The following is a 13,235-nucleotide window of genomic DNA, read 5'->3' as shown; positions in this document are numbered from 1 at the left end:
CCACAAGGAATCCCGCCTCCATCTGGCATTATGGGCCCTAATTACTGCAGAGTCTGGCACTGCAAGCTTTTTAAAGGTTTGCTAGTTGTCTAAACTTGGGTATATTTTGTGATCACCACAGCTGTCCTGCAGATTTAAAAAAAAAAAAAAATATATATATATATATAGGGCCCATAATGCCAGATGGAGGCGGGATTCCTTGTGGTAGTGGGAGCAGTGGACACTGGGAGGGGGCCGCTCCCCTCCCTGGCAAGTATATATATATATATATATATATATATATATATGCTTGTTCTACCGCATCTATGCCAAGAAGGGACCTGCGGGTTGGCTGGAATGCATTCAGTGCCTCTTATGCTGGAAATTGCTGTCCCTTGGTTTAAATAGTTAAAAGAAAAGCAATAAAGTGCTGAGGTAAAGACAATACCTTTAGAAGACTAAGAGGGACTAAAGATGTAGGCATTCAGCAGTCCTAAGTTATGTTCCCCGGGCATTATCTTCAGTAACTCGTCATTAACCTTGGAAAAAGAATCTCTCTGCCCAGCCACTTGATTAGTTTAGTTTTGGTGCCCTAATGTAGCTCTCCCTTTCTACTTTCCCCAGTTCAGCCTTTTGGCACTGTCTTTTCAGTGCTGACCGTCTATCCTGAGAGTGATTTTTTGGAGCATATCATTTAGAGTTTTCACTGTATTCTGCTTTTTCTGGTCCATCAAAGGACAGCCCAAATAAAAACGAAGTACATCTGTCCTCTGAGCACTGTACTAGGTCACTGTCCATGCTGGTAGCGTGGTGATAATTGGTCCTTTTACGAACCTCGTCTGGAAAAGACAAATAACCTTGACTTCCTTTTTAAATCGATTTTAAGTAAAGAACATCACAAAACCAAAGCTGGATCGTTCAGAAGAAAACAGTACTTCCCCTCTAACCACACAGATGTTTTGCTCATTAGTGACATGCTCTTTGACTGAGGGTGCGGATGAGGGATGGTTCGGGCGGCCAGCTCTGGGGTATTCTGGCTTTGCAGAGGTTGTCCCGATTACAAGGCCTTTTCTCCGGTTTTTGGAAGGTACGTGGTTCCTCCTTCTGGTTTCATATTTGTAGGCTTGAGGTGTGCAGCAAGTCTGGGGGGAGCGCAGGCATTTTAATCAGCCGTCTGGTAACTTCCTTCCCTCCATGCGGCTGAGTGGAATAACATGGGGAATTTTGGCCGCACTGCTATGAGACGAAAAAGTGCATGGAAGTGACTGCAGTACTTTGTATTTGAGACAAGCTGTAAAAAGAATATACGCGCATCGGGGTTAATCCTAAAGGCTGGGGATCACAGAGAAAACCACTGGCCGCTCCCCCACCGGTGAGACTGAATCATGGGAGGGAATGGAGGAAGCCTGATATTGACGCGTCCGCATCTGTATCCTCTACCTCCTGCCTCAGGGTCAGAGAGATGACAGCAGTGCCTGCAGCTGAGAAAATGTCAGATGTCATGCATGGGGCTACTGCTGCAGCACAGGGCTCCCAAAGCACGGGGCAATCACTTCGATTCCCCCACCCGAGGACTGCTCTGATGCTCATACGTTTGCTTTGAAAATTGATGCAAAGTCCACAAATAAAATGTACATGCGGTCTATGTCCTGTTGCAGCCAGTTTTAAAATTGCTGTCAGGGACGGTGACTTTTAAAGGGTATGCGGGAGCACATTGATGCATGTGCGTCAGCGCGTGCCCAGGGATGCAGCGATTTTATAACTTGCACGTGTACATGTGCGCCTTTTATAAAATAGCCTGGCCGCGCACAGATGTGTCCAATTTTAAGTGCGCAGAAATCCCATTTCTACCATGTTGTTCAGGGCATTTATAAAGGGCACGCGTGCACACCATTGCCAGTTACACCGGTTCACCCAGTTAAGAGCTAGGTCCTCCAAACCCTCTTGGTTTAATAGCCTGCACTACCCCCAGACCCTTTAAACCCAGCCGAAATGGCTGGTTTTTATTTTTTAACATACACCTCCTCCATAGCAGAAGTAAGCTTATGCGGCACTGGACCTGGGTTGCACGCCCTGGCGCATGAGTATTTACGCACACATCTCTTGGCTCTGCCCTGGAATGCCCCACCCCTTTTTGAATCTCAGTGAGATGTGCATGCCCCATGGAGCTTTAAAACTACGGTGGGTGCGTGTAAGCCCGACTTGTGCTCACATCCCCTAATTTTGGCGCGCACCAGGCTTTTAAACTTCACCTTTTAATGTCTTGCCAGTGTTAGAAGCTGAAATGTGTTGTAAGAAGTCATTGCTTTTCCATGCTGTACTGACGCAGTTTATCAGTGACTTGCAGTATTTAACCGTCTTCATTGTCAGATGAAGTTGTCTGGTGCTTATAACTTAAAGGTGAATTTTAAAAGTCGGGCGCATGCCAGAATCGGGATATGTGTGTGCATGTAGGACATATGTGTGTCCATCCGATTTTAAAAGCTGCCTACATGTGTGCACAACTCCCGATACGTGACTATCTCACTTTGAACGAAAAAGGGTGAGGTGTGGGCATGGTATGGATGGGGCCAGGAGATGCGTGCACAAGTACCGATGAGCCTGGGCACAGACCCAGGTCCGGTGCCGCGTACGTTTACCTCTGCTATGGAGAAGGTTAAGTTAAAAAAAAAATACAGGTATTCCCGAGGGGTTACAGGGGTCTGGGGTATATGGGGGGAGTGCAGGCTATAGAACCAGGGGGGTTTGAAGGACCTAACTCTAGACTGGGCGGTGGATGAACTGATGACACTGGTCATGGCGTGGACGCACGCCTAATATAAAATTCTTTCACTTGCGCAGCTCAAACCCATCCTTACGTGGCTGTGCAAAATTGGGTGCACACCTGTGTACCCTAGGCTGTTTTATAACCTATGCGCGTATGTGTGTGTACGTTATAAAATTGCTGCATCTCTGGGAGTGCGCCAACACACGTGTACGAGCAACCATGTGCACGTTAAAAAGTTACCGTCATAGGTTTTAGATTTTGTAGCAACTTTATAAATCATGCACTGTTAGTGTATTCCTACTTATAAGAAATTAACATGCCTGGGTAGGGGTAGATCCTATAAAACAGACCCAGCTTCAGTGAAGAGCTATTAGTCTAGGTTAAAAGGGAGAACGTCAGCTAGAGGAACCTGTTTTGGGTTTTTGATAAGCTCCTCAGCCCCATGAAGATATCTAGTTTTCCGCCCTGAAATGTCCACCACGGACAGGAAGCATATCAAACTTTCATTATCTTTATAATAATAAGGGTGGCAAGACAAATCTGGATTAAGCTGCAAGGTCTCTGGGGATTACTGCAGACCTGGAGCTGTTCATTTTTATTGCATGGCCCAAGGCAAAATTTGTACTAAGTAAAATATTGTTCAGACTTGCTTCTATTTCTACCTTTAAAGTGCATTCCTCTTGTGAGAACACTCTGACATTTCCTAAAAAGGAACATGTTGGGGCATTGCTGGAATGAGGAGCAGCAGGAGTTCTGGGTGACGCTGAGAATGGTATAATTCTCCCAAGGAGTATCACAAAAGCAGGGAGGAGGATTTTACATCCAATGAATTCACTCAGTAGGAGAATTACACTCAGAGGCACAAAGGAGCCACTTCAAAACATTACATCCACGAACCTCCAAGCAGTGATTCATGGTTCATTTTGATTTTTACTTTTTCCTGCATTTGTTATTTTATTAACTCCGACCTCTGGCTGCTGCTGTTTTAACCTTATCTGATGATTTAATCATAGCATATGATTTTTCCTAATGTTTATTATTTATATGATTTGTTTCCTACTGCTCTTGTTTAAACTTTTATCTTTATCTTGATTTTGTATGTAATTTTTAGGGTTTATAAATTGATTGTTTTTATCATATTTTACTGTATATCACTTTGGATTTATCCATTTATGAAAGGCGATTAATCAAAACCAATAAACTAAACAAAACTAAGGTAGAAATGACAGTTTAGGATTTAGAGATTATGGTCAGTGCTCAGTGGATCATCAGCTGAGATTCATTTAATCATTTTGAGGGGAGTCCTTGTGTAACTCATTTGACTCTTCCTGAGCAAAATTTGATCCCTTCTTCAATAAATATGATCATCTTCTTCTTTTGTATGGCTGATGTAGGTACAGCAACTACAATATTACATTCAGATGATAGAGCCAGACAGGTGCATCAGGAACTGAAGTTTGTAATAAAAAATTGCTATTAAAATTAATAACACATGTCATTTACATAAAATTCAACACAAAACGATCCATGTAACAAATGCAATCACTCTTCTTTTTCCCCTTTTCTTTTTCCTTTAATTCCTTCCTCCTCACATTCCATCTTCTCAGAGAACAAGATCCAACTCAAAATTTCAAATCTGTCAGACCTTTTACAGCTATTGGCACAAATCTGCTTAATCTCCCTTCATTTCTTGGACCTGAAATTTGTGATCCACAATCCTCTCAGTTATCAATGATTTACCGGGTTTGCACAGTTCGAATGTGCAGTTCTGGCTTTCTCAAATGATAAAGATCCAATGTGTCATTGTGTTTCCAGCATGTAGATGGAAGCACATCATTATCTCTAAGAGAGCTACATCCCAGACAGGGGTGTGTGAAAAGCCCCAGAACATCCAACCCTTACGACCGATTGATTGATTTAAGCATCAATTCTTCTATTCCACTATTAAAAAAAAAAAAAAAAAAAAATTGTTCTGCACTACTAAACAGTTAACCTCCCATGGATCTTGCTATTTCTTTTTATATAATGATATTACTAAAATGATTTTTATGTTTAAACAGTTTTTATTGAGTTTCCAATGCAAATACAACACTGAGGAGAGTTGAATCTGATCCCTCCTCAGACCAAAAATACAATACAATACAACTGTACAGAACGGCCCCCCCTTACCCCCACCCCTGACCCACACAGAGTGAAAGATACCACCACCCCGCTATTCAATTGCCCACCCACAAGGTTAATCATTCACTACGAGACTTCGAGCTCCCACCCCCGACCCAATGATTTTTTTAGATTATGCAGTATTGCATTACAAGATCAAAGTACTTCCTTCCATAGATATTCCTCGGCATATTTGCTAAAACTGTAATCTGTGATATATGTTGAACCAATAAAAAAGCAAATTGCCCAGCTCTAATCAGCACCTACTGGATAATATTTCTTTGGTAGCAAGCACTACTAAAATCTTAATACAGGTTAAAAAGTTCCCTGTACTCATAAAGCATGCCTAGGCAGATAAGACTTTCTTTCCCTGACAAATTATTACTTTACCAAAAGAATAAAATATGCCCTGAGATTTTATATACTTGCATACTGCAACTCTAGATTCTCTGGTAGATGAACATCTTCTACTGATAGCACCCATATAAAATACTCTAGATAGTTCATTTGGCAGTTTGAAAAAAATGTAACCATTTTCCTTCTTAGTTCTACTTTGTGACGGAGGCCATAGTTTTAAAAAGCTCTTTTTACTAAGTCACACCCCTGTCGTAGACCTGGGTCAGCCAGGGCGCTTCGGTGCTGACTGCTATCAGAGCCCCAGGCAGGAGTCATATCCCACTCATGCTTGTAACATGAACAATTGTTGTGTGAACTTGGGAAAGGAAAGTTAAAGAAAAAAAAAAGGGGGGAGATTGTGGCCATAATGAAAAAGGTACACCTTTTATTCATAAAAGTGTAAAAATGTCAGAAATGAAATGTTAGGATGAAAGAAAGGCAACCTAAGGATGAGACTATAAAAGGAAGCAATAATGCGATTCTACAGTGGATGGATTTTTTTTTTTAATCTGGCTAGTGTTGCTGCTTTAATTTGATCATGGTTCAGACTTCGAATAAATGAATAATTATGCAACAAGGCTTCATGAATAATAGGGAAGTAATAGATCATAGGGCAGGGTGAATGGAACAGCATTCATTGAGGGCAAACTGGCCTTTATTTTCAACCAGTCATAATGTAAGAAAGAAACAAGTGCCCAGATAGAGTCTAAGCAGAACATTACCACCACTTCCAGGAAATCTGATAAAAAAAAAATGTCTGCATAGCAGGAGGGGGTGGAAATAAGTTTCACACACATTATAGCACAAGTCAGGAAAAAAAAAGCCCCAAGTCAAATCTGAGCTGCAAATAACTTTTAGCCAATTTTATGTCACAATTAAATAGAGTTTGATAAATTTAATTAGATACTCTACCATGGTAAAATAACACATTTAATCAAATGGCCCTGAATCCCTCATCCCTTCAAGGATAAAATTAAAGGGTGTTAGAACTGTTATGGGGTTATAAATGTGTTTTTCTGTTACTGTAGAGTAAAAGCAAAACTGTGGCTAGGTATGGTTTAGAGGATGCTGAATGCACTTATGACCACTGTACATTAAAAGATAGTACTGAGTTTAACCTGAGAAAAATAATATTGCTTAAAAATTCCAACATGCTAGCAGAGACAGTGCCTTTCAGGCTAATGAATATTTAAAGAGGCAGACTTTTGAGGCTACTGAGATTCCTATTCCAGGTACCGCGTGTACGTTTTCTTATGGCTACTGTAGTATCTGAGTGCTGGGATGGGTACCGTTTAAATCCACAGGAATTAAGAGCATAAGAACATAAGATGTGCCATACTGGGTCAAACTAAAGGACATCAAGCCCAGCATCCTGTCTCCGACATCGGCCAATCCCTAAATATTCTTGCTGCTCACGCCCTTTGACAAATGGTGGGTCTCCGAGTCACCTAGTGAATAACTATTTAAGGACTTTTCCTCCATGAACTTGTCCAAACCCTTCTTTTTTAGCCCAACTATGCTAGTTGCTTTGACCACATCTTCTAGCAATGAATTCCACAGTTTCATTGTTTGATGAGTGAAAATATACTTTCTCCAATTTGTTTTATATCTGGTAGCTGTTAAGCGACCCCCTAGTCCTAGTACTATTTGAAAGGATTAAAAGCCATTTCCTATTTGCTTGTCCTACTCCACTCATGATTTTGTAGACCTCCATCATATCCCTCCCTCAATCATCTCTTCTCCAAGCTGAAGAGTTCTAACCTGTCTAGCTTTCTTCATAAGGGAGCTGTTCCAATCCCTTAACCATTTTTGTTGCACTTTTCTGTACCTTTTCTAACTCTGCTATATCCTTTTGGAGATGGGGTGACCAGAACTACACACAATACTCAAGGGGCAGCTGCACCATTGATCTACACAGAGGCATTATGATGATCTCTGTTTTATTCTCCATTCCTTTCCAAATAATTCCTAACATTATTCTCGTTTTTATGGTCACTGCTGCACCCTATGCTAAGGATTTCAAAATATTGTCCACAATATTTTTCTGGGTGTTTACTCCTAATGCGGAAACCATCATCATGTATCTAAAATTAGGGTTGAATTTCCCTATTTGCATCACTTTGCCCTTCTAGGGCACCATAAAGCTATTCACAGTCACTCTGAGGTTTTCATATGAATCTGCCCAAATTATTATGCAAGTAAAAGCAGCATCAATTAACATTTGGTTCCAAGAACTGTAATAGATTTTGGAAAGTGTTAGATGAGAAAAATAAATGAAGAGTCTACTCTACTGCTACTATTACTTTTTATTTGTATACATGTAGAGTCATGACTGAGGCATTTCCACTTTCTCACAAACATGCCGATGCAATACTGTACGCTGTGGCCAGCGCACAACTCAACATGCGATTGGACACACATCCATAACCCCCAATGGAAAACAGGAGTTAGCTCGTCCAAACGTGCGACCAATCGAGCACATAGCTAATAGCACTCATCAGATGTAAAGTAACGTAGATGAAGCTATTAGCTAATCCTCGTGATGCAAAAAATTTCCCACGCAGCCAATGCGTCCTTGTAATGCGGCAAATTTTATGTTAGCCCAGGGCTGGTGTAAAGGTCTGCCGCACTCAAGGGTGCATTGTAAAAACCCCAAATTCCTGCTTTCTGTGATCACTCCTATTAGTATTGTTGCAATACTAAGTAGGAAGGACCACCAAAAGTGGAATCATTTAAAAAAAACAAACCTCTCTGAGGGAAAAAAAAAATTTCCGGGCACCCAATATGCACCCATAATATACATGATCCATTTATATTGTGGTTGTATATTGTGCCGGTAGCGGGAGAAAACAGACGCTCATATTGAGCATCCATTTCCTAACCCACTGACAGCCAACTCTCCTGGGTACCTGATGCCGAGGAGGTGCTAGGGACGCATAATTTCCCCTAGCACCTCCTTTTTCCACAGCAGGTAATTTTAATATAAAATCGGGCGCCCAGGAAAGGTGAATAGGTGCGCATTAGGAAAGCGGGCACTCATTCATGAGCGCCTGTTTTATGTGCACCGATATTGCATCGGTCTGTATGTGATCCTTGAACAGGGGCCAGAAGTCAAAGTGAATGGGCAGAGATTTCTATTGGTCAGTTATACTAGGACAGTACTTGCCAATCTTCAGGGCAGAGTAGTCTGCATGGCCAGCTTTATGCTTGTACAGGGCCCGGGGCAGATGGGAATTATGGAGTCCTTCACCCCTGCTTCTCCTCCCTTGCTAGTCACAGGGCAACACCAGGCCCATCAAACTGAGCTGCATTCTCCAGGCATGGCTCAGGGCTTGGAGATGATGGAAGGTAAGGACTAGCAGAAGTCATGGATTTTCCTGCATGTTAGTTGCTTAAAGTAATATTTTGTAAAAGAAAGGCAGGAAATAAATTTAAATTGTATTGTAATATATTGTATGTTTCTTAGCCTTCCATATTTCCACTGTCTCTCCTTACTTTCCTCATGCTGTAGAGGTGGGTCAGCTTACTGGTGCCCCAGTCATTCAGGATGAGCTCAACAGAGTGCCAAGCAGGGCATGTCCAGAAGCTCATGATGGGGCTGTGAAGAGGAGGAGGGCAGAGGTAGAATTGAATCACAAGTGCCAAGAGTTTGTGGGAGGAGTGGAAGGGGTGGTGGTTAGAGGGGCACAACCAAAGCCCATCACAAAAGACTTGCTTTACAAGGAGGCCATGGTTTGCAGAGACATCAGTATTAGCACTGGCCCCACTTCTTTCCTGCTGCTGGAGAAGTACTTCAGCTTCCACCTGCTGCTGCTGAACTGGCTCATACTCCCCACGAATCCTAGACATGCAGAGCTTTGGCCAATCACACTGCTGTAATGCCACCCCTGGTTTCCTGCAGTGGAATGTGTTAACGGCTCCTATGCAACCAGGGCAGAGTTTAGGCAAAGGCAACATAGGCTCGTGCCTAGGGCGCCAAGTTCTGAAGGCGCTCAAAAACTAGGACTCTCCCTGCCGCTTTCTGATTTCTGGGGGCAGAGTCCCCCCATCCCCAATCCTCTGCTGATGTGCACCATAATTTTACATCCTCCCCTGTATGCAACTGTTGCAAGTCATCAGATAAACAATTATGCACTACAAACGGGGCTCCAAAAAATTGCCAAAAGACACTTTGTTGCCTTTCCAAGGATCTATTGGCAGTAATGCAGTTTTAAAGAGGCAAAGATAAGGCTCAAGAAAAGTTTAGTGTCCTTGAAATTAACCTATGACTTTCTTTTCCTTTAGGGTCATGTTGTCCACAACTGGAAAGCTCGCTGGTTCGTTCTCCAAGCTAATGAACTCTTGTACTACAAATTAGAGGGAGGGAGAAGAAAGGATTCATGCAAAAAAGGCAAGATACTTCTGGATGGATGCACCATCACCTGCCCATGCCTAGAATATGAGATCAGACCGGTATGTGTTTCATTAGGTTTTATTTCTGAATTATTTGTATTATATTTTTTGTTTTCTAAGACTTATTGCTGTGCGTCAGTCCCCATCAGGAGTCATACCCTCTGTCTCCATTCCGTCAGTGGATCCCTGAACTTCCAGGAGGCTTACAAAGGTTTTGTAGATTCTCTGGACTTCAACCACCACTGCAAATCTTGGGAACATCTTTGAGGGAATTCTCGTATGAATTGTTCTTTACATTTTTTTGTGTTGTTTTTACAAGCAATATGCAAAGTGTATGATGAAACTCAAGGCAGAATATGAGAATGAACTTTTAGAGGAACTTACCCTAAATTTGAAAACGAACATTAACAGGGTAAAACTTCCAAAACAATCTGCCCTTGTTTTTGAGATTGGTTACTTTCACAGATCTTATTAGGAGCAAAGTTGCTCCCTCTGTAGGTAATTTGGGCTCCTGCATGTCAGTGGTCCAGGTTAGAAGAACCCTTTCTCCAGATTCTCTCTAATATTTTCAGTCATGGTTTTTGTCTCAGGTAGCGACAAAGGAGTGGCATCCACGAGGGGGTGTGGTTCCAGGAAGAAGATCGATTAGACAATCGAACTGCCAAAGAGGCGGGAGAAGGTCGGCCTTCTGTTTGGAAAATACATTCTCATAGGTGGCGTATGGAGCAGGTATGCCAGAAGAGGTGGTAACCAAAGGAATCATTGCTGATGGAGTCACTTTCTGAAGGCAGGACTGGTGACAGGCTGGACCCCACTCTACCAACTGTAATGAAGTCCAATTGAATTGGGGAGAGTGCTTCTGTAGCCAAGGAAGTCCAAGCACTATGGGATGAATAGATTTATCCAATACTAGTAGCTCAAGTTCCTCAAGATGTAAGGCCCCTGTGTGTAGCTGGACGGGTTCCGTGGTCAGGGAGATGCGGCCGGGAAGCGGCTCTCCATATATAGAGGCAATACATAAGCAGGGAACTAGTGAGTGGGTTCTTATACCCAAAGGTTGCACAAGATCTTTGAGAATAAAATTACCTCCTGCTCCGGAATCTACCAGAGCAAGGACCGGGAAGGACTGGAAGTCCCTAATTAGTGTAACAGGAACTGAAAGTTGAGGGGCTGGAAACGTTGCACCCAAGTTCAGGACCCCTACTGAACTTGGGCCCTGGAGTTTCCCAGACAGATGGAACAATTCTGTAGTTGGTGGCCTGGTGCTCTGCAATACAGACACAAGCCGGTTTGTCTTTGCCAGAGGCGCTCTTCCAACGTCAGTCGCCCACGACCAAACTGCATGGGTTCCTCCACCTTGACCACTCTAGTGTCACTGGATGTGGAGTTCGTGACAGGTAGTGAGTGGGAACGAACCCGCGAGGGTCTCTTGGGCATCCGACTCTCCTGGTGACGCTCTTGAAGATGGTGATCTATTCAGCCCGTCAAGTCTATAAGATCCTTCAAGGAGGAAGGGAGCTCCTGAGCAGCCAACTCATCTTTTAACTCGAGGAGAGACTATCAAGGTAAATGGCTCGAAGGCAATCCTCTTGCCAAGTGAGCTCAGTAGCCAAAGTCCGAAACTCTATTGTATAATCAAAAAGACTTTGTTGTCCCTGATGAAGGTGAAGTAGACTGGTGCTTGCTACAGCATTCTGCCCTGGATCGTCAAAGGTCCATTTGAAGACAGCCACAAATTGAACCAGCTCCCTCAATAGGGAGTCTGAGCGTTCCCACAGGGGAGAAGCCCAGGCCAGGGCTTTCCCTTCAAGGTGAGACAAGATGAACATGACTTTTGTTAAATCATCCTGGAAGACAGAGGGTTGCAGAGTGAATTGCATATAGCACTGGTTTATAAACCCTCTGCAGAGCTTGGAGTCACCGTTGAAACATGGAGGCGCTGGGAGAGCCAGCAAGGCTCGTGGCAATGATGGAGGTGGCTGTGGAGGAGGAGGAGCTGGATCGCTAAGGAAGGCATTGACCCGGGCGTGAAGACAGTCCATGGAGGAGGCCAGTGCCTCAAGGAATTTCTGCTGTTCTTGCACCTTGGAAGCCAGGCCTGGAATGGCCTGGAGGGCACGTGGCTCCACCGAATCTATGGCCTTTGCAATCTGTTGTGCTGGAGGTGGATTCTTGGGCTGAGGTGGGGTTGACGCAACCCATAGGCAAGGGCCTACGGGTCCCCACCATAAGCAGGTGGAGTGGGCTGAAGCTAGAGGCTACTGGAGCTTCACCTATATCAGCCCACATTCCCCTTGTATTGAGCCTTTGGGTGCCGGGGCCAGCAGGACTTAGGCGGGCCTCTAGCTTCAGATCCCAAGTTACAGGAGGATCTTTTATTGGATGTTTCAGATGTGTGAGACCTTTTATAAATGTAACAATTTGATGAGAAATAGGAACACCTTCCGAAGTCTTGTGGTGTGCAGGTATGGCACTAAGGTGAACTCTGACTGAGTTAATTTTCAAACTGGAATTGGAAAGGCATAGTGGATATTCAAATAAAAGAAGAAAAGAACACTTAAAAGGGTGATCTCTGAAATTTGAGCACTAGATAGTGAAAGTTGTAGGATCCTAGGGCAGAGTACTTCTTTAATGCAGGAGAATTTGTCTACTGCGGGTGGCGAGCGTAACAGTCTTAGCTCATGTAACCAGTGTTTGAACCCTTGGTAACAGCAGAACTAAAGTTTTTGTTTCTTGAAAGTTTTATTTTTTGATAGCAGTTACTTCTGCCTAAAGAATGAGTGAATTGCAAGCACTAATCTCATACTGCAGAAGAGCTTTACTCTTTTATTTGCAAAGGATGCGGTCCCACAGTAATTCTTCACTATTGTTCCATTCCTTTAATCCAGTCAAATGGGATTTTTCAGTTACAAAGAGAGCTCTTTCTACTTAGATCTCTAAATGCATCACTTACTGCTACAAACAAGCACAGGACTACATCTTCAAAATAAAGATTCCTCAGATTAGGGCTACGGCACCTTCTTTAGCACATCTGCACTCTGCTTCCATAGAGGATATCTGCAAACCCTCTGCATGCTCTATCCATACCTTCACTGCTCATTACTGCCTAAAGACTGCTGTGCATCAAGACAGCAGCTTTGGACAGGCAGCTCTTTGAAACTTATTTAATTAATTTCTTCAATTCTACCCTCCATCCTTGGGCAATATAAATGGGTTTCAATGATCTATTAGTAACATGCGAAAATAACAAACAAATCACATGCAACCCTCAGCTCAGGAGTCCCCACTTATGTGGCTGATATTACCCTGCTTCTCCACAGAGAAAGCTAAGTTGCTTACCTGTAACGAGTTCTCAGGAGACAGGAGAATAAATCAGCCACACAATCCCTCCCACCTCCCCTTTAGAGTTGAAACATAGCTGCCTGTTGACCAAAGGGACTTGTGCGGTGGGCAGTGATGCAGGAAAGTTCATGCATACTTAGAAAGTCCTTCCAGGTTTTTCTGAGCTTTGAGAGAGCTTTCTGTCTTGCCTTTGGTGTTG

General features: G+C 43.2%; 1 protein-coding gene across 1 annotated transcript in view; it reads left to right on the top strand.

Annotated features, from left to right (window-relative positions):
- PLEK2 (pleckstrin 2) overlaps positions 1-13,235 on the top strand; it is a 37,569-nt gene that overhangs the window by 707 nt on the left and 23,627 nt on the right. The window contains exon 2 of the mRNA XM_029598860.1: positions 9,587-9,754. Within this exon, the coding sequence (XP_029454720.1) occupies positions 9,587-9,754 (168 nt within the window). The remainder of the gene's footprint in view (positions 1-9,586; positions 9,755-13,235) is intronic.

This window comes from Rhinatrema bivittatum, chromosome 4 (genome assembly GCF_901001135.1).
Source record: "Rhinatrema bivittatum chromosome 4, aRhiBiv1.1, whole genome shotgun sequence".
NCBI lineage: Eukaryota > Metazoa > Chordata > Amphibia > Gymnophiona > Rhinatrematidae > Rhinatrema > Rhinatrema bivittatum.
The sequence above is the reverse complement of the archived record's forward strand: the minus strand, read 5'-3'. Positions and strand labels throughout refer to the sequence as shown.